This window comes from Mobula hypostoma, chromosome 13 (assembly GCF_963921235.1).
Source record: "Mobula hypostoma chromosome 13, sMobHyp1.1, whole genome shotgun sequence".
NCBI lineage: Eukaryota > Metazoa > Chordata > Chondrichthyes > Myliobatiformes > Myliobatidae > Mobula > Mobula hypostoma.
The window spans coordinates 65,653,279-65,675,253 of record NC_086109.1 but is presented as its reverse complement, the minus strand read 5'-3'; the positions used below and the strand labels follow the sequence as shown (position 1 = coordinate 65,675,253).

Sequence of the window (21,975 nt, the reverse complement as noted above, 5' to 3'; positions counted from 1 at the left end):
ATACCTCCCTAGTCTGGTGCATGCCTATCTCCAATCCTGACTCCTGCATGTCCTGCTGAATGATCTACCTCTATTCTGTGCAATAAGCGTCAGCCAAACAAAAAAAAACATGTTAGGTAGAATTTTTCCAAGATTTATAAACTGTACAAAACAGTGCAGATCAGTAATAACTTCTCCAAGGGTGTGTGCTTAGCCCACCGCTCAACTCTCCAACCATGACCGGGTGGCTCAGCACCGCTCCAGCGCCATCTGTAAATTCGCCGATGACACCACCGTTGCTGGCAGAACGTCAGAAAGTGACAAAGAGACATACCGGAGTGAGATAGATCGGCTGCTTGAACGTTGGGGGTAACAACAACCTCGCACTTAACATCAGTAAGGCCAAGGAGCCGATTGTCAGCTTCAGGAAGGAGACGTCAGCGGCGGAGAAGGTGGGTGTCGGTATCCACACAAGCTCTATTTTGAGCCGCATTCATTGATGCGATCACGAAGAAGGTATATGCCGGCAACTCTAATCTGAAGTGATACAGACTCCAGCAAATTTCTACAAGATATACAGTGGAGAGCATTCTACAGCTTGCACCACAGCCTGGTCTGGAAGTTCCAATGCACAGGACCGAAAGAAGCTGCAGATGGGTGCAGCTCTCTCCAACATCAAGGGCAAGGTGGTGTCTCAAGAAGGCGGCACGGATCACTAAGGGTCCTCATCATCCGGGGCATGCCCACCTCTCGTCATACCATCGGGGAGGAGGTACATCCTCAATCAACAATCCAGGAAAAACTTCTTCCCCTCGGCCGTTAGATTACTGAACGGTCTGTGAACCATAAACACTAGTTCGTTATCCCCTTTTTAAAATGCATTATTTATTTTACAATTTACAGCAATATTATGCCTCTGCACTATCCAAAACAACAAAATTCATGACACATGTCTGTGACAATAAACCCGATTCCGATTCTGCAATTCCTGCTCACCTCAGCCCGCAGCAGCCGACCCCATCTCTGTGCCCGCACGGGAGAACTGCTTCCTAGTTCTGAGTCCTGTACGCCTTATTCTCGTGTTACTTTCGCGCCGGAATGATAGCGAGCACCAGTAGTTTGGAGATATTACAACAAACAGTTCCTGAGCTGGAGATACTCTGGGGGCGTTTCTATTACTTTGAAGGTGGAATGCAACCACGCCATTCCTAGCTGACGCTGAACGCCGACAAGTGAGCGCTACCTTACAGACAGATGATTCTGGTGTAAAGGCAGGCTGGACAGATGAAACACGGAAAAGTTTGAACTGTGAGTTTACGTTTCTGATGAAAACATCGATTTACAATACGAAAACATCCACGCAAATCCCCCAGCGCCCAGAGACAACGTGCGTACTAAGCAAGGCCAATGAACTGTTATCATCAGACGCCAAAAGGGGAGGGTTCAACTGGTGACAGCTGTCCTGACCCAGTTTTATCTTCTCCGGGCCTTTGTCTATGCGTAAGCTTCATCGCTATATCGCATGTTTGCAAAACGTTATTTTGCAATAGGTGTTTGCCCGAGAGCGTTTAAAAGCTGCTTTTGGAATTAGACCTGACTACATACGTCACTGCCATTGATTTGTGTTTTGCTTGCTATGTTGCTTTCCGACACGTCATTGAATTATTAACAGAGTTGGTTGGAACTGTTTGGTGGAACCAGTTTTGATATCGTGCTGGAGGTTTAATAGTCATTGATAGTAAAGTTGCCGCAAACTGAACTAGGACGAACGTGAAATACAGTTTGAACAAACATTTAATTATATCCGTTCCATTGTACGTCAGGTACAGAAATTAATCAGGAGATCATTTGAACTCGCCGCTGGAACCAGTAATTGAAAACCTCGACACCGGAGTGATTATAAACCTACTTTAACAGGTTGGTTAAAGATGACTTGCATCTGAAAGGCGTTAAATTGTGAATGCAGTAACTACAAATAATGTTGAATCTACTCACAGATTTAATCGGAGTCTCTCTGGACATGCAAAATGTCTGTTGTCAGTCTATGAGATGCAATGATTTCAATTGATGATTATATTCTTGGACAAGGAGAAGGGTCTTTTAAACGTAGAAATGATCAATGCATCCCTCACGTAAACCCGTTCCCACTGTTGATCTAGATGGGGGTTGGGGGAGTATTGCATTATCTTGAAAGATGTTTTAAAAGTTTGTTAGTATATCTTACTTGATCATGACTCTGATGTTGCAGGGACTTTTGTTTGGACAATTTGATGGTGAAGCATCCTTTCTGAAATGAAATGTCTTGAAATATAATTCATAGATTCACCTTTACATGACTTATAGATAATTTCTTGGGGTCCATTCAGTGTCAATAGTTTTACTTTAAGATGACTAAGTAGCATACTTACAAGTATGTATTGGTTTTGAACTAGTTATTTTTGTAAAATTATCAGCCATATAGTTGGATCTCAAGACCACTCTTGTCTCTACAAATTTCCCTTTTTAGCACTACTTATTTAATTTAACTATTTAATTATATATATTTATACATACACACTGTATATATACTGTAGTTCAGTTTACTTTTTCTCTCTATTATCATGTATTGCATTGCACAGCTGCCACAAAGTTAACAGATTTCATGACATATGCCACTGATATTAAACCTGATTCTGATTCTGACAAAGGTTAAAAGAATGGAATACCCTTTCCACAGGTCTAACAGCTCTGCCGGCCTAAACCATCTAACACAAACCAAGTAATAATCTTGTGTGTTATATTGACAGTCCCTATGATTAGGGCTTTACTAAAAATAGGAGTCAGATTAGATTCTTGGAGTCCTACAGCATGGAATCAGGCACTTTGGCCCAACTTGCTCATGTCAACGGGGATGCCTGTGCTAATCCTGTTTGCCTTTGTTTGCCCTATATCCATCTAAACTTTTCCAAATGTTTTTCAGAGGTTGCTAGTTCAACCTGCTTCTATCACCTTCTGAAGAAGTGCAAGTGAATCACTGCTTCACCAAGAAGGAGTGTTTGAGTCCTTGGACTGTGGGAAGAACGGAGTTAGTAGGGAAAATGTTGCAACGCCAGTGGTCACGTGGGAAGGTGAACAGATGAACTAGTAGGTTGCAAAGGGAATTATCTATTCGGAATGCCGACAGGAAGGAGAGGTGGATATTGGACCTGACGGTGATGTCATGTAACTACAGTGCGGTGGGGTGGAAGGTGAGGTCAAGGAGATGCCTACCCTTGCTTTGGGCACGTTGGGGGAAAGAGGAAAGGGAATTGAGAGCAGAAATGTAAGAGATGGAATAGAGACCTCCCAACTATTGTGGAAAGAAACCAAAGACATCCTAGAAGTATTGTTTTGGAAGTTGTCATCTCCATATCTGATGGAGTTAGGAGAACCAAGGAGAATGGAATGGGATCCTTTCAGGAAGTAGGGTGAAAGGAGCTGTGGTCATTGGTGGGCTTGTAATAGATAGTGGTCACTAACTTTTATGACCCTAAAACTATTCATTTGAATTCAGACATTATGTTAGTGATATACACATTTCTGATGGCTTTATATTATTTTGAGTTTTTTAATCTATTTAACTATGCATGAAATTTTCCATGCTATGCTTTTCAATGACATGGCTTGTTCACTTACTCAACAACACTCAATATGCTTTGATTTCCTTATCATTCAAAGTTCCATCAATCTGAGCATCAAGCAGAATACTGCAATTTCCATTGGTACATGTGTTTAACTTTCAGAGAAGAGGTTGAGTCAGATAGTTACAATTTGTGGGATTTCAGCTATAGGGATGGACTGGAGAGGCTGTGGTTGTTTTCCTTGTGGCAAAGAATACTGAGAGGAGGTTCGATAAATACATAACAGGTTATGTCAGATCGGACAGAGAGAAACATTACACATAAGCAAGTAGTTCAAGGATCAATAATGAATATAAGATGTAGAGGGATATGAAGATTTAGTTAGGGATGTAAAGATTTAGTTGAGTAAAAATCTGAAATTCACTGCCTTTAGAAAAAGAAAGGCAATCTGTACCTTCTAAAGAGAAATGAATGGGTAAATTTTACAAATAAAAATAATATTGAGAATATGAGTTGCAGAGTTCTTGAAAGTGAGTCTGTAGATTGTGCAATCATTCAGAGTTGTGAGTGAAGGCTCCTGTACCTCCTACTTGAATGTAGCAGTGAGAAGAGGGCACACACTGAGTGATGGGAGTCCTTAATGAATTCCTGAGGCATTGCCTTTGGAAGGTGTCCTCAGTGCTGGAGAGGCTAAAGCCCATGATGGAGCAGGCTGAGTTTACAAATTTCTGCAGCTTTTTCCAATCCGGTTCAGTGGACTCTCAATAGACAATAGGTGCAGAAGTAGACCATTCGGCCCTTCGAGCCTGCACCGCCATTCTGAGATCATGGCTGATCATCTACTATCAATACCCGGTTCCTGCCTTGTCCCCATAACCCTTGATTCCCCTATCCATAAGATACCTATCTAGCTCCTTCTTGAAAGCATCCAGAGAATTGGCCTCCACTGCCTTCTGAGGCAGCGCGTTCCACACCTCCACAACTCTCTGGGAGAAGAAGTTCCTCCTCAACTCTGTCCTAAATGACCTACCCCTTATTCTTAAACCATGCCCTCTGGTACTGGACTCTTCCAGCATCTGGAACATATTTCCTGCCTCTATCTTGTCCAATCCCTTAATAATCTTATCTGTCTCAATCAGATCCCCCCCTCAATCTCCTTAATTGCAGCGTGTACAAGCCCAGTCTCTCTAACCTCTCTGCGTAAGACAGTCCGGACATCCCAGGAATTAACGTAGTGAACCTACACTGCACCTCCTCCACAGCCAGGACGTCCTTCCTTAACCCTGGAGACCAAAACTGCACACAATACTCCAGGTGTGGTCTCACCAGGGCCCTGTACAAATGCAAAAGGATTGCCTTGCTCTTGTACTCAATTCCCTTTGTAATAAAGGCCATCATTCCATTAGCCTTCTTCACTGCCTGCTGCACTTGCTCATTCACCTTCAGAGACTGATGAACAGTCCTGACGAAGGGTCTCGGCCTGAAACGTCGACTGCACCTCTTCCTAGAGATACTGCCTGGCCTGCTGCATTCACCAGCAACTTTGATGTGTGTTGCTTGAATTTCCAGCATCTGCAGAATTGCTGTTGTTAACAAGTACTCCTAGATCTCTTTGTATTTCTCCCTTACCTAACTCCACACCGTTCAGATAATAATCTGCCTTCCTGTTCTTGCTCCCAAAGTGAATAACCTCACACTTATTCACATTAAACGCCATCTGCCAAGTTTCTGCCCACTCACCCAGCCTATCCAAGTCACCTTGAATTCTCCTAACATCTTCATCACATGTCACACTGCCACCCAGCTTAGTATCATCAGCAAACTTGCTAATGTTATTCACAATGCCTTCCTCTAAATCATTGACGTAAATCGTAAACAGCTGTGGTCCCAATACTGAGCCCTGTGGCACCCCACTAGTCACCACCTGCCATTCCGAGAAACACCCATTCACTGCTACCCTTTGCTTTCTATCTGCCAACCAGTTTTCTATCCATGTCAATATCCTCCCCCCAATGCCATGAGCTCTGATTTTACCCACCAATCTCCTTTGTGGTACCTTATTGAATGCCTTCTGAAAGTCAAGGTAGACCACATCCACTGGAACTCCCGCGTCTATCTTCCTGGTTACATCCTCAAAAAACTCCAATAGATTAGTCAAGCATGATTTGCCCTTGGTAAATCCATGCTGGCTCGGCCCAATCCTATCACTGCTATCAAGATATGCCGCTATTTCATCTTTAATAATGGACTCCAGCATCTTCCCCACTACTGATGTTAGGCTAACAGGGCGATAGTTCTCTGTTTTCTCCCTTCCTCCTTTCTTAAAAAGTGGGATAACATTAGCCATTTGCCAATCCTCAGGAACTGATCCTGAATCTAAGGAACATTGGAAAATGATCACCAATGCATCCGCAATTTCCAGAGCCACCTCCTTTAGTACCCTAGGATGCAGACCATCTGGACCTGGGGATTTGTTAGCCTTCAGTCCCATCAGTCTACTCATCACTGTTTCCTTCCTAATGTCAATCTGTTTCAGTTCCTCTGTTACCCTATGTCCTTGGCCCATCCATACATCTGGTAGATTGCTTGTGTCTTTTCCCTAGTGAAGACAGATCCAAAGTACTTCTTAAATTCGTCTGCCATTTCTCTGTTTCCCATAACAATTTCTCCCAATTCATTCTTCAAGGGCCCAGCATTGTTCTTAACTGTCTTCCTTCTCTTCACATACCTAAAAAAAACCTTTGCTATCCTCCTTTATATTTCTAGCTAGCTTGTGTTCATACCTCAGTTTTTCTCCCCGTATTGCCTTTTTAGTTAAGTTCTGTTGCTCCTTAAAAATTTCCCAATCATCCGTCTTCCCACTCACCTTAGCTCTGTTATACTTCTTTTTTAATGCTATGCTATCTCTAACTTCCTTTGTCAACCACTGTGGCCACTTTCCCCCCTTTGAATCCTTCCTTCTCTGGGGGATGAAATGATTTTGCACCTTGTGCATTATTCCCAAGAATACCTGCCATTGCTGTTCCACTGTCTTTTCTGCTAGGATATCCAACCAGTCAACGTTGGCCAGCTCCTCCCTCATGACTCCATAGTCTCCTTTGTTCAACTGCAATACTGACACTTCTGATCTGCCCTTATCCCTCTCAACTTGCAGATAAAAACTTATCATATTATGGTCACTACCTCCTAATGGCTCCTTTACTTCAAGTTCACTTATCAAATCCTGTTCATTGCACAACACTAAATCCAGAGTAGCCTTATCCCTGGTCAGCTCTCGTACAAGCTGCTCCAAAAATGCATCCCGTAGGCACTCTACAAACTCCCTATCCTGGGGTCCAGTACCAACCTGATTTTCCCAGTTCATGTTGAAATGCATGTTGAAATCCCCCATAACTACTGCGACATTTCCTTTGCCACATGCCATTGTTAAGTCCCTATTCAACTTGCACCCGATATCCATTCCAGACCAGTTAGAACGCTGTCTGCGGTACATCTGCAGAAATTTACAGGTCTTTGGTGACATACCATTTCTCCTCGAGCTCCTAATGAATTATAGCTGTTGTGGTGCCTTCTTTGTAATTGCATCAATATGTTGGACCCAGGATAGATCATCAGAGATGTTGACACCCAGGAACTTGAAACTGCTCATCCTTTCCACCGCTGATCCCTCAATAAGGACTGGTTTGTATTCCCTCAACTTCCCCTTCCTGAAGTCCATAATCAATTCCTTGGTCTTACTGATAATGCGTACAAGGTTGCTGTTGCAACACCACTCAACCAGCTGATCTAACCCACTCCTGTACAACTCCTCGTCACCATCTGAAATTCTGCCAACAAAAGCTGTATCATTGCCAAATTTACTGCTGTGCTTCATGTGTAGCCAGCCACACAGCCATGAGTGCAAAGAAAGTAGGGCAGTGGGCCGAGCACATATCTTTGAGGTGCACCAAAGTTGATTGTCAGTGAGGAGTAGATGTTATTTCTGATCCACACTGTCTGTGGTCTCCCAGTGAGGAAGTCAAGGATCCAGTTGCAGAAGGACGTTCAGAGGCTCAAGTTTTGGAGCTTTTTGATTAGAACTAAAGGTATGGTTGTATTGAATGCTGAGCTATAATCAATAGGCTTTGCTATGGTCCAGAAGATCCAAGGCCAAGTGGAGAGCCAGTGAGATTGCATCCGCTGTAGGTATTGATTCTGACCATGAATAACCTCTCAAAGCACTTCACACAGTAGGTGTGAGTGCAAATGGGCAATAGTCATTAAGATAGCTTCCCTGATCTTCTTGGGTACTGGTATGATAGTCATCTTTTAAAGCATGTGGGAACCACTGACAGCAGCAATAAGAGATTGAAGATGTCCTTGGAAAAAAAAAAGTGGATGGTCACAGTCCTTTTCCCAGTGTAAGGGAGTCCAAAACCAGAAGGCATAGGTTTAAGGCAAGAGGGGAAAGTTTTAAAAGAGATCTTTCTTTCTTTTTTAATCTTTTTATTCATTTTCAAATTCATAAACATAGCAACAGTACTAATACAAAGAGATTGGGATTACATTATTGGTAACTGATATATGCAAGTAAAAACTACAGATAATACAAGTATATTAGACCTCCCAAACTCTTAATATAATTAAACATGATAAAAAGAAAAAAGAAAAAATATCAAGAAAAAGAAACCCCAAAATAAAAAAAAACTAAACTAAACTGAACCAAAAACTGAACTAAACAAAACTAAACAAAGCTGGGCTATTATATTACATCAAATACAATCGAATACAAGAGAGATCTGAAGGGCAACTTTCTGTCAAGAGGGTGGTGGATATATGGAACAAGCTGTCAGAAGAAATGATAGGGGTGGGTACAATTCAAATGTTTAAAATACATTTAGATAGATACACGGATAGAAGAAGTTTAAAGGTATCTGGAAACAAATGTAGGCAAATGGTACTAGTTTAGGGAGATAACTTGGTCAGCATGGACAAGTTGAGCTGAAGGACCTTTTTTCCATACTGTAGACTATTATTTCCATCAGATGGGTTTACAGGATAAAACATGCAGAAGAGTAGCACCTTGTAAGCCAGGAGACAAGAGGTGATATATCCACATCAAGATGTAGAAACTCATTATTGCATGAAAACACATGCTAAGATGCTGCTGTGTGGGGATCTTGCACAATTTGCATCAAGCAAAGGTCAAGTAGCTCTGAAGTCTTTAATTATTACTGCCCATTACGCCACTGGCTGGCACTTGGGATAGTAATGAAGGTCCTCCAGCTTTGTCACACACAGCTATAGAAGGCTTCTTCATTTTTGTTTCCATAACTTTTTTTTTTGGCCAGTCAGGGTTGTTAGGCCTGAGTTGATCTCCAGAACCTGGAGGACCAGTGGACCACTCTTAGTCTGGCCTCTGCCCGTTGACCTGTTTGGCATGGGTGACCCTACCAAGAGCCAGAGCGTAAAGTGCTGACTCCAGCCAACATAGCTCTCCAGATGATTGAAGCATGCAAGCCTCCAAACCCTATGACAAGATTGTGGCCATTTTGGCGTTTAAGTCTCTAAGGATCCTTGAAATGACTGGTCACCGAGTAAAAGTAGCAGGCACGGTCTTTGACTGGTGTGAGCAGTGAATCCAATGACTGCTGGTTTCTGCTCAAGGATCTCTGAGAAGTAGGGTAGACTTGAGCATCCAGTGGAAGAACCAGGTAGAGGGCCCATGTGCTCAAGAACACACAGAGTAAGTCGGAAATAAAACTGAAGTGTGAGAATGTGGCTTGGGATACCATTCTGGAAAAAGTTTATAATGACCTCAAATTTGAAGTCAAGTCTGTGGAAACAAAAACTCCCGTCTACTAACAACTACACTTCTTCGTGCACCCTTCTCACACTTGCAGCTTTCCAACTGTGACGGTCATATCACACCTTGTCACACACTCATTAATCCTTTTCCTTTTCTCTTGGAATAAGAAGATGCACAAAGCTACAGCATCAGACTGCCAGATGCTCCATCACACCCTCAGCATCAACTGCTTGGCGAGTGGAGATCTCCAAGTCTAGGAAGGGAGCAATCGGCCATCTTCTTTGCACTTGTTTTCATGAGTGAAGGGAACATTAAGAAGTAATGCTGTTTGGTGGCATTGGAGGCTCACATATCATGAACAGGTGTTAATGGTAACTCCCATTCTCTGAACGATTTGGGTTTTGGGGTTTTCATACAATTGAATAGCTCTTTTTTGCTTGTTTATCTGGCACTGTGATGAAGAAATTTGAGCTTATAACTTAGGAATTGTGCTCATTATATAAACAGAGAAATGCAAAATAATTACACACCCCCACTGTTTATTTTAATGTATTTTAATGTAATTATTTTAACACACCGAACAACTACATTTTTCTCTGTAAATTATCAACATTTATTGAAAAGCAATAATCACTGGCAAAGGTAAGTGTTCTTAAATATCTTGATCCAATAAATCAAGGAATACGCCATTGAGATTTTTTATTAGATAGGCAGACAAATTGTATTGTATATATTCGCTATGTTATCGCATTTTACATAAAGACATAGAAACTTGGTTTGCCTCAGGGTCAATATCAGCTATGAAAATAAAATAAAGCAGAACTGCTGGAAATCTGAAATAAAAATAAAATGTTAGAAACACTCAGCAGGTCAAACAGCATCTGTGGAAAGAGAAACATGGGTGAATTTTCAAGTCCGAGTCCCTTCATCAGAACTGAAGGGGATTTTTCTTTACCTGAAATGTTAACTCAGTTTGTACTGCTTCAACAAATATTTTTCCTTGTGGCAGAAGTCACTTTGCCTGGGCATTAAATTTCATCTTTCACATGTCGTCCCATTCCTTAAAGTTGTCTATGCCTTTCTACCATCTTTTAGTATTCTCTCACCAGATTACACTTCGAGGCTTAGTATCAGCTGCAGAGTATCATTCCTTAGTCAAGTTATTCACATAGGTCAAGAAGCATTGGCCCCTTTCAGCACATAACTGTGCAACAAGTAATACAGGAAATATCCTACTGGTGCCTAATAGGTATTATCCAGATAGAAGTTAAACACTCGTTATTTCTGTTGCCAAAGGAAAAGACTGAATTTCAGAAGTGCTACAACAGCAAATGGAAATGTACAGGACATAGTGCTCAGTAATGAAATATTACTTCATAATAACAGAGATATTTCCAGAACTTAAACACGTTCAGCTTAATAAAAATGGCTTTTCATTTTATTCAAGGTTAAGTGATTTATTGCATTCAAAAGATGATCATAAATCTAACTTAATCACAAATATAACCAATAGAGAGTAAAGAGCCAGTCACCCAGACTGTAATTATAACATGGAACTTAATTGAAAGATGGTAGATTGAAGAAATACTAAGAAGGTTACATTCGTTATCTCTGGAGTTCTTTAGCGTTCAGAGCATGAGGTTACTTCACTTTAATAACTGGTTAAGAAGCAAAAAAAAAATTATTGCAGTGTTAAATGGATAATTATTTGAATACGCTTTCTTCCATATCTGAAAAATACAATTGACTAAGAATCAATCATTTATAATCGCTAGGATATTTGGATGTGAGGCCATTATATTATCCTTTACTCTGACCAATTGCTGTAAAAATATTTTTGAATGCATTTCTATGAAGTTCTTGTCCCAGTTAATTCAAAAACAATATACAGTGAGGGCCAATTTAGCCTGTCCTTTCAGTCTGAAGGATTGAATTATTCTGGAGTAATTTTGCTCCTGCCTTCAAGCAGGATAATAATGACCAGCTGAGAGAACCATTAAATAGGGCAAGAAATGAATAATCATACAGTTTAACTGTGTACATTTCATAATTTTCTGTCAAATTTTCTCCTCCTCCACCCCTGCTTTTAGCTGACTGTGCTTCCATCGACTTGATTCTCTTCCACATTCCCATTTGTCGTGAATAAGTCTTGACAGGGGTTCTGCAGGTGAAATCAAACCTATCACATGTGCAGAATCCTTGTCTAAATCAACTCACGGTGACAAGGAGAAGGTAGGCTAGCCACCTGTTATGTTTTCTATGTCATGCCTCTCTGGTCCATAAAGGTCAAGAGTAGAAACCTTTTAAGACCATATAACCATAAGATATAGGAGAAGAATTTGGCCCATTGAGTCTGCTCTGCCATTTCATCATAGCTGATCCAATTTTCCTCTCAGCCCCAACTTCCTTCATGCCCTGGCCAATCAAGAATCTATCACCCTCTCTACCTTAAATATACCTGAAGACTTGGCCTCCACAGCTGACTAGGGCAAAGATTTCCACAGATCCACCACTCCCTGGCTGAAGAAATTCCTCCTCATCTCTGTTCTAAAAGGACACCCCCTATTCTGAGGCTATGGTCTCTGATCTTAGACTCTCCCACCAGAGGAAACATCCACTCTATCAAGGCCTTTCACCATTCCATAGGTTTCAATAAAGTCACCCCTCATTCTTCCGAATTCCAGTTTGTTTATTTTCATGTCTGTAGAATGGATGTTAAATATCTCAATGACAAATAAATAGCACACCCCTCTTCAACAGCTTAGATAATTATTTTTAGAGTATTGTAGATGTTTTCATATAAAGGCAAATGATACTTATATCTTCTATACGAGGAATTATTGTTAGTCATTCCTGCTATCAAACACTCCATTATGTTCACCTCTGTTAAAGATCTGGCAAGTAATTAGCTTATCATAAAAATTATTTATCTCATGTTAACAGATATTGTAGATGGTTTCTTCTCTTCCCTTTCAAATCTCCAGTCACTAGAGCTTCATCATCACGAGCAACACACACTCAATGCTGGAGGAACTCAGCAGGTCAGGCAGCATCGGTGGAAATGAATAGACAGTCAATGTTTTGTCAGGACTGAGAAGGAAGGGAGAAGATACCAGAATAAAGAGGTAGAGGGGGAGGGGTGTAAATACTGGAACTCGCTACTCGGCAGCATTGTGACACCAGCCACACCAAAGATGTAGCAGAATGTTTCTCACCAACTCCTTCTCAATAACAATTAGAAATGGACAGTAAATGCCGGCCTTGCTATCGATCCTCGTATCTTGAAAGTGACTTTGAAAGTTTATTTTGTGGAAATGGCAACCAAACTCTGGAATTACAGATTTCCCTATTTCTCTGCCTTTAAAATTTCCTTCAGACTAATTCCTTGAACAAGTTATATTTCACATGATTTATTGTCTACCTTTATTTTGGTTAAGGGGGCCAACTTTATTCTTCTGAGAAGTGTGGTAAATGTTTTTACCACGTTAAAAAGTTGTTATTAATGTCATTTCATTGTTGTGCCAATTGCAATAAAATAACGTTGACAACGCAGTTTTATGTAATATGGTTTGAATTATACCTTTAGAATAGCAAATCAAGTCACTTTTGTTTCTTTCCCTTTAAGGTGGATGTTATATTAATAACTTCATACTTCCTACATTTGGAGTACAAGGGAACGTAATAAATTGGAAAAATGATTTTGACTTGATTGCCATGAAGACTGGTAACTTGCAGGCATCAGAAAGTCACTTGAACAATGCAAGTAACAACCCGCCAGTTGCCAGTTCTAACGGTCTGTTGTCACAAAAGCTACAATATGTAATGGAAGTTTCAGGCAGTGATGACCATCCCCCATCATCAATGGTCAGAACTAGCAGCATTTCTAGGTTAGTTTCTGTAGTTATTAAATACTCTCAATGTGTAGAAAAAATTAGATTAATATGTGATGCAAAGTTCCACTCATGATCCCACAGGTGACGTCTGTGTCAACAGTAATCAGAAAATTGGGTGATGCTAAATTCATGAGCATCCCGTCTGTTCCGCACAGAAGGCAAAGCTGATTTCCCACCACTATCATTTGCTCTTGTACAAAATGTGTTACCCTTTCGAAGGGCATCCAACTGAGTGAATCAGAATTCAATCCCATTTTCTTGCTAAGTTATTTCCCATCCAAGGTGAGTATTCAAGATCAGAAGAACAAACTACCATTTTCCCCCTTTCCCCACCATCCTTCCGTATTAAGATCCCATTCAGAATACCCTAACCACATGATTTCATGGAGAATGACAAGATAGATCAAAGGGGGATATATCACCAAAACGTGAATTTGTACAACTTCGATCATCAGGGGCTGATCGGGAGATATGAACTCCTGCAAAGAGATCTTCAGCTAACAATAGCCCTGATTCAGTCATGCAGGTGGCTCTTCCCTTACATGTTCTGCCTCCAGTCCATTCCAGGTGCCACACACAGTAAAAACCTGAATTCGCATATGGACCCAATCCTGGATGCTAATAGAGTTCACAGCAGGCAATTGTTCTTGGAATATCTTCTCTACTAAATATCAACAAATAAAGTTTGTAGTTCAGTTCTTCAACCCTTACTCTGTTGAGGTGGACCGCTATCTTCACCTCACTCAAGGGCCGAGACTGCCCAGGTTTCCCCACCTCACCTAGACAAATGTGACGGTATCTTGTCCCTCTGCTTGCGATCATGCATGCACGCAGTCATAGAAAGTAGAGGCAGGAGTGAGGGGCTCCTCAGCTGACATCCGAGTGGTATGAGGAGAGGAAAGAAAGATGTATGCCATAGTGGCTGAGTTCTGAGGAATGTAATGGAAGGGAGGCACTTTGTACAAACAGTGAGGGCCTAGAGGAAAGGAGCACTCTGAGTTGCCTTAAAGGAAGTGAAATCCATACCATCGCTCACTGCTGCGCTGATTGGCCTTTATGGTATGATCCCTCAGCCTGAAGATAATATTGACTTTGACACCTGCATCGACTCTGCTTCATTCTGGCCTCATGGACATCTTTGTGGATCCTGTTCATTTATCTCACTACCTCCTATGGAATTTAGGGAAATGGTTTTGAAATGTGGCTCAGGGTGTGGAGCAAACCTTTGACGTGTTGGCCTTATACAGTCAGGACATAAGACTTTGGTCTTGGAACTTGCATGTGTGTTTTCAATCAGGCAAGGAGATTAGCAGGGCAGCTCACTAACATTAAAATTAGATTCCAAATCTGAATTAAATTGAGACTGGGATACTATATCATAGATTTCATTATCCATGGATGGCGCCATCGTTTACCTATAGTAGTGAACAAAAAGATAAAATACAAATCAAAGGCAGTGTGTGTTTTTGTGGAAGAGGTATAAAGTTGTAAATGGCAGCAACACTGAGGAGGTGGCTACAAATCTCATCCTGGCTTGTGCAGTGTTGGCACACAAACTGAATCAGCCAATTGTATAGAGGGTTTTTTGTTGTTGAGGCTAATAACTTCTCCTTTTCATTATCTCCTCCTGAGTATGATGCAAGTGGATCTTGCTATTGGCAGGTTATGGAAGGTCCAATTAATAGTGAAGGAACAGAAGGGACATCTGTTTAGAGGGATGGCACAGTAGCACTTTACAGCCCTACTGATCACCGGTCAGGGTTCAATTCCCACCACTGCCTGTAAGGAGTTTGTGCCTTCTCCCTATGACTGAGTGAGATTTCTCCGGGGGCTTGGATTTCCTCCGACAGTCCAAAGACATCGGTTAGAGCAGGTGAGTTGTGGGAATGCAGTGTTGACACCAGAGGCGTGACAACAGTGGCAGGCTTTCTTGCTGATTTGATTTGATACAAAGGACACATTTCACTTTTGATGTACATGTGACAAATAAAGCTAATCTTTACGATCTTTATCTTTCTTCCTGATTGACATCCTCTGATCTTGCTGCAGGTTGCTCATTTTGTTTTACTTACTGAGATACAGTGCAGAATAGGCCGTTCCGGGCCTTCGAGCCACAACTGCCCCCCCAATTTAATCCTGGCATAAGCAAGGGACAATTTACAATGACCAATTAACCTACCAACCGGTGTGCCTTTGGACTGTGGGAGGAAACTGGAGCACCCATGGGAAACACACGCGGTCAGGAGGAGAGCGTACAAACTTACAGTCAGCGGCAGGAGCTGGACCTGGGTCGCTGGGACTGTAAAGCATTGTGCTAACCACTACACTGCCCTGCCATTCCATGTGCTGATTAAGGACAGGAAAGAGCAAAGAGCTCAGGAAAGTCACTCCAGACCTCTTTCTAGGGTTGCCAGCACTCATAAAAAGACATAAGTAAAAATAAAAAAGGATTTGATATTACCTCACATCATGGTATATCAAATCACATGAAAGCCATGTCAATGCAATCATATTTTTTGTCCTCCGGACTGAATGTGCACTCATTTTCTTTTCCTCATTGGAATGATGTCACTGGGGGCCCCAAGCTTCTTGTGCAGCTTGCTGTCACCTGTTTGACTCAGTTGGATGCATCTGGAAATATAACTTGACATGTAGTTATCAGACCAGTTTTGTTGAGTAAGGAACAATAAAATATATTTCTGCCCACTTATTTTATCAGATGGTGAGAGTGCTACTGTGAAATAAATGTGTTGAGAAAAATATTCAGTCGTGCACTGTGTCTGTTCAAATAGTTAGGTCGCTGCCTTGCACTACAGTAACCCAAGTATTCCCATAGACAGGGCACAACTGAATATTGTGAAGAACACATTATATGGTTTGATACCCCAAATTCAGCAACATCATGGGTGCTGTCCACCAATTAATACTTTAACAGATTTACCACAAACTTTTCTTGGATCCCACCAAATGTCAGTTTTAACTAAATTTATTCAGTTACTTGAAGTTACAGCCTATAAAATTTACTGATTGCAAATCCAATGAGTCTTCTGCTTTAGGTACTTAATCTAAAGATCCCACGATGCTCCAGATAATCTATACCCTCTCAGGAAAGTTACAGAAATATTTTAAACACTTTTGGCCATTGAATCTGCACAGTGGTCTGCAAAATTCCCCCTTCAAGTATGTATCAAAAATTTCCCTTTGAAATCTGCTTCCACATTGCTTTTAGGCAACACATTTTAGATTATTTGTTGTGTGTTCAGAGAGGAAAAAAACCTTCCCTTTGGTTGTTATGCCTCATATCATTGTGGCGCCTAGAATTGGACTCCATCCTCCAGCTGTGGCTTATCGAGCTATTTGTACTGGAATGTTAAATAGCCCTTGTGGCCAGTTCATTTTACATATGTATTTACTCTCTTTGTCTTTGAGTCAGGGGATGGGAGAATGGATTGTGAAGTTGGCTATCAATTCACTGAACTGGCCTTAGAAACAGTTATTGCAAGATAGTCAGTGACCTGGGCAGATGCATTGTGAAATCTAAGCCATAATTTTTAATTAAGGAAAATAATTGTCAAGCCTATTACTTTTCATTCCGTGCAGTGATATTCCAATCTGCAGAATTTGCCATGAACCAAGTGATAAGGAAAGCCTGCTGTCCCCATGTGAATGTTCAGGAACTCTGGGAACTGTTCATCGTAGCTGCCTGGAGCAGTGGCTGGCAGCTTCCTGTTCTAGCCACTGTGAACTGTGCCACTTCGAATTTGCTCTGGAACGAATGTCAAGGCCATTCTCAGAGGTAATCTACACAGCAACATTGACTCCGAAGGAAGGATAAAGCAGACTAATTTGTGAAAGTATGAAATCTGATATGTCGTGTCCAGTCACTGCGTTACACATGCGGGACTCAAAGTGATGCAGCAAAAGCATAGTACAGCAGATACAGATTTTCTAAATGCTCGGAATACTCAGCAGGTCAGGTAGCATCTGAACGACTCATCTCCACTTCAACAATGTGTCATAATGAGTCAGATTTGCCGCCAGCTCTGGTTTCCACCACTCTTCCCCCCCACCCTGTACTGACCGCTGAACTGGGTGGTCAAGTATGGATGGAACTCTTCTCGATCCAATCATCCATTGGCTTTTTTATCACAGCTACTTTGCAGCCTTAGAGGGGCACATTGCGATTTGTAACACCAAATGTTATAATGTAACATGTTAAAATTAGAACATGTTATAATTCACTATCTAAAGGATGCCCTAGTCTTATGTACTGTTTGCCTTGATGTGAACACTAGCATGAGATACATACCAGTAGATTGTCTGTAAATTTGCCAGTAGGCATACAGCGTGACAACGAGCTCTTTGATCACTAAGCCCGTGCTAACCATCAAACACTCAATTACATCAGTCCCATTTTCTTCTCACCACATTGCCTTCACCTGCCTCCTAGTTTCTACCACATAGGGGCAATTAACAATGGGCAATCAACTCGTGAACCTGCACGTCTTTGGGTTGTGAAAAGATCCAGGGGTCAAAGGGAGAACATACAAAATCGACACTGAAGATGCCTGTGACCACCGTGGTCCTCCCGGTGACAGGGAAGCAGGATTGAAGTATCTGCTCTGTTAGCTGCACCCCTGGGTTCCCCCAGCTGTGTCACTGTGCTAAAGACATATTGGTCACCCAGGATATTATTGGTTATTATTACTATATTGTTAATCAACAATACTAAAGTTTATTATTCAATATTTATGTGTGTTTTCCAGTGGCTGATAGATCCTACACTACAACATACGAGGAGAATGCTATATGGAGACATTATCTGTTTTCTCTTCATCACACCATTGGCTACATTGTCAGGTTGGCTGTGTGTCCAGGGAACTATTGACCATTTTTACTTCAGTAGCAGCATAGAAGCAGTTGGACTTCTTATCCTTTCAGCTGTGCTAATTACCATTTACATCCTCTGGACAACTGTAAGTAGATAACATCAAAGTGTGTTTCATATTTAAGTATTTGTACAATACGTGCAGAATGGTGGCTCAGCAGTTGGAGCTGTTGCTTTGCAACTCCAACAACTCAAGTTTGATCCAGATCTGGGAATTCCTGGAGTTTGCAGATCCTCCTTGTGATGGAGTAGGTTTGCCTCGGGTGCTCCTGTTTATTCTAAGAGGTGTGGATTAGTAGATTCATTGGCCACTGTAAATTACCCCAAGTCAATTAAGTGGCAGGAGAACTGGGAGACTGGGCAGACACATGAGTGGAAAGCAAGAGGGGAAAAAGGACTGACAGGATTGCAGCGAGAGCTTCCATAGACTTGATGGGCTGAATGTCCTCCTTCATTGGAATAAGGAAATACAAGTGGCAGTCTGGGTCTTTGTGTTCCCCATTTAAAATTCGACAATTATATTCTTATATCTTCTCTTTGCCAGTCTCATTATCATTCATCCTCTCATAGGTACAATATAAAATATGAGGTGAGATTGAGTTTGGGGAAAGTGTTGGCAAGGGTTACAGTGGGCTTTCAAATATTAAATTGCTAAGTAGAAGCGAACAACATAATTTACAAAGGTCCAGTCTACTGATAACGTACAATACTAATCAAGAATCTAACGATTTTTTATCTTGGCTCTAGGCTTCTTTCCGATACCACATGCGCCTGCTGAAAGAGTGGAGACGGACCAACCAGAAGGTTAAACTGCTTATTCCGAGATCGCAAGTATCCTTCAGCAATCAGCCAAACCTCATAACTCAAAACTCAAGTATTATTATTTCTAAAGAAACTATAGTCTAACTTTGTTAAGAACCACCTTGAATGTTCTGCAGGTGAAAGAGGGACCAAACTTGTAAGTTACAAAAAATAATAATGCAAAGATGAGTTAAGGTTATACCACAACTTCTCAATGAACCAGGGTTGTTAGTAAGCATTCTGCTACTTTGCTTGATTGCGGACTATGTGTTATAATCAGTTAATGGAAAATGAGACAGATCACTATTATAACTGGTGGTAAACCAATACTTCTTTGTACCTTTTATTGTCCACCTTTAGCATTCTTCTGTAATTTAACTAAGCACATGGATGGGTTTTGAATTAGCTGTCCGATAAAATTAAAGCAACTTTCTCATGGTGAAAATTAAAATGACCAGATAGAAAGTAACTCTCTCACTCTGCTATATTTCTTTAATGTGGATCTTGCTGGAACTGAGTCATATTGTGCTGTAGCTTTAGCACTGGTGGGAGCTTGTTGCTGCTGACTATGGTACTTCAGGACACATGAACTACTCAATCTCTAGGGCTTTTACAAGTTTATAGTGTGCCACAACCAAGTAATGAGCAAAAAAGTTGTTAATGGGTTCATTGTACTCCTGGGTTGTCAAATACATTGTCCTTGAAAACTAAAAAGTTAGATTTGATTATTTTTAATAACTATTTAACATCAGAGTATCACTTTAATACAAACTATACAACCAACTACCATTAACTGTTAACCTTTCATTGTGATATTGTTTTCAGTTTTCTGAGTTTTGACAATTTTATTCTTAAGAAATGTTTAGGTTTTGCTGCCTGTTGAAATGTAAAAAAAAATGAAATTGCCAGTCTTGCAAAACAATAAAAAAATAATGTGACACAGTGGAGTATTTTGTATGTGTGAATAGTAACTGGAAAGTGAAATACATTTATTTTCAATAGATGATGAATATAGGTGTGGAAAGTATAAATTACAGCAGCAATTTAACTTTAAATCGATGCTTAGACTGAAAACCAAATTTATGAATACACATACTGAATCTACAACTGACAAGATGCACTTTTAGATCATAGAAATAGGCCATGTGCTAAAGCTGCCAACCAACAGGCCTTGAGCTTCAGAGGAAGCAAAGGGATCACTTTGCAAATTCAGAATTGTTCATCTAATCTCACGGCACCAGTAGCCCTTAAAGTAACTTCTTAGATTTTCACAGGAGTTATACCACATACTCTAGGACCTCTAAGACTTATGGGATAAATACACTCACTTACCCCGTCATTGAGATGTTCACACAACCAATGATCTCACTTTAAGGATTCTATCTCATTATGCCATGTTCTCGTTATTTATTGCTAATTGTTTATATTTGCAGTTGCACAGTTTGTTGTCTTTCACACTCTGTGTGATTTTTCATTGATCCTGTTATAGTTATTATTCTATTGATTTGCTGAGTATGCACAATAGAAAAAGAATCTTAGGGATGTATATGGTGACATATGTATATTTAGGTAAAAAATTAACTTTGAACTTCCAACATTTGAGCTTTGAGAGTATAATCCAATTAATTCCATTCTGACCATAGGATATAGGAGCATAAATCGGCCATTCAGCCCATCGAGTCTGCTCCACCGTTCAATCATGGGCTGATCCAATTCTTCCAGTCATCCCCACTCCCCTGCCTTCTCCTGATACCCTTTGATGACCTAGCTAATCAAGAACCTATCTATCTCTGCCTTAAGTGCACCCAACAACTTGGCCTCCACAGCCACTTGTGGCAACAATTTCTACAGATTTACCACCCTCTAACTAGTTTCTCTGCATCTCGGTTCTAAATGGACGTCCTTCATTCCTGAAGTCATGCCCTCTTGTCCTAGACTCCCCTAACATGGGAAATAACTTTGCCATACCTAATCTGTTCAGGCCTTTTAACATTCGGAATGTTTCTATTAGATCACCCCTCATTCTCCTGAACTCCAGGGAATACAGCCCAAGAACTGCCAGACATTCCTCATACATTCATTCATCCCTGGAATCATCCTCGTGAATCTTTTCTGAACTCTCTCCTACGTCAGTATATCCTTTCCAAAATAAGGAGCCCAAAACTGCACACAATACTTCAAGTGTGGTTCATAAGTGCCTTATAGAGCCTCAACATCACATCCCTGCTCTTATATTCTATACCTCTAGAAATGAATGCCAACATTGCACTTGCCTTCTTCACCACCGACTCAAGCTGGAGGTTAAACTTTAGGGTATCCTGCACAAGGACTCCCAAGTCCTTTTGCATCTCTGCATTTTGAATTCTCTCCCCATCTAAATAATAGTCTGCCCCTTCATTTCTTCCACCAAAGTGCATGACCATACACTTTCCAACATTGTATTTCACTTGCCACTTCCTTGCCCATTCCCCTAAACTATCGAAGTCTCTCTGCAGGCTCTCGGTTTCGTCAACACTACCTGCTCCTCCACCTATCTTTGTATCAATGGCAAATTTAGCCACAAATCCATTAATCCCATAATCCAAATCATTGACATACATCGTAGAAAGCAGCGGTCCCATCACTGACCCCTGTGGAATTCTACTCGTAACCGGCAGCCAGCCAGAATAGGATCCATTTATTCCCACTCTCTGTTTTCTGCTGACCAGCCAATGATCCACCCAAGCTAGTAACTCCCCTGTAATTCCATGGGCTCTTATCTTGCTAAGCAGCCTCATGCCTTGTCAAAGGCTAACAGGTCTATAGTTTCCTTTCTGCTACCTCCCACCTTCATTAAATAGCGGAATAACATTTGCAATTTTCCAGTCATCCAGTACAATGCCAGAATCTATTGATTCTTGAAAGATCATTGTTAATGCCTCTGCAATCTCTCCAGCTACTTCCTTCAGAACCCAAGGGTGCGTTCCATCAGGTCCAGGAGATTTATCCCCTTTTGTTCAAGAGCCTGATGGCTGAGGGGTAGTAACT

General features: G+C 41.1%; 1 protein-coding gene across 10 annotated transcripts; it reads left to right on the top strand.

The window, feature by feature from the left end:
* The first annotated feature begins 1,167 nt into the window (after window positions 1-1,167).
* Window positions 1,168-20,036, top strand: LOC134355650 (E3 ubiquitin-protein ligase MARCHF3-like). 10 transcript variants are annotated; one of them, XM_063065873.1, is made up of 8 exons: window positions 1,168-1,287; window positions 1,803-1,896; window positions 9,537-9,737; window positions 11,457-11,598; window positions 12,992-13,253; window positions 16,860-17,055; window positions 18,026-18,235; window positions 18,895-20,035. In XM_063065873.1, the coding sequence occupies exons 5-8, from the start codon at window positions 13,081-13,083 to the stop codon at window positions 19,051-19,053; spliced, it is 738 nt and encodes a 245-aa protein (XP_062921943.1). In that variant the 5' UTR covers window positions 1,168-1,287; window positions 1,803-1,896; window positions 9,537-9,737; window positions 11,457-11,598; window positions 12,992-13,080; the 3' UTR covers window positions 19,054-20,035. The 10 variants fall into 10 exon arrangements, with proteins under 10 accessions (XP_062921943.1, XP_062921937.1, XP_062921938.1 ...); XM_063065867.1 differs by having other exon boundaries at window positions 9,534-9,737; XM_063065868.1 differs by lacking the exon at window positions 1,168-1,287 and adding an exon at window positions 1,440-1,479 and having other exon boundaries at window positions 9,534-9,737.
* Window positions 20,037-21,975: the final 1,939 nt, after the last annotated feature.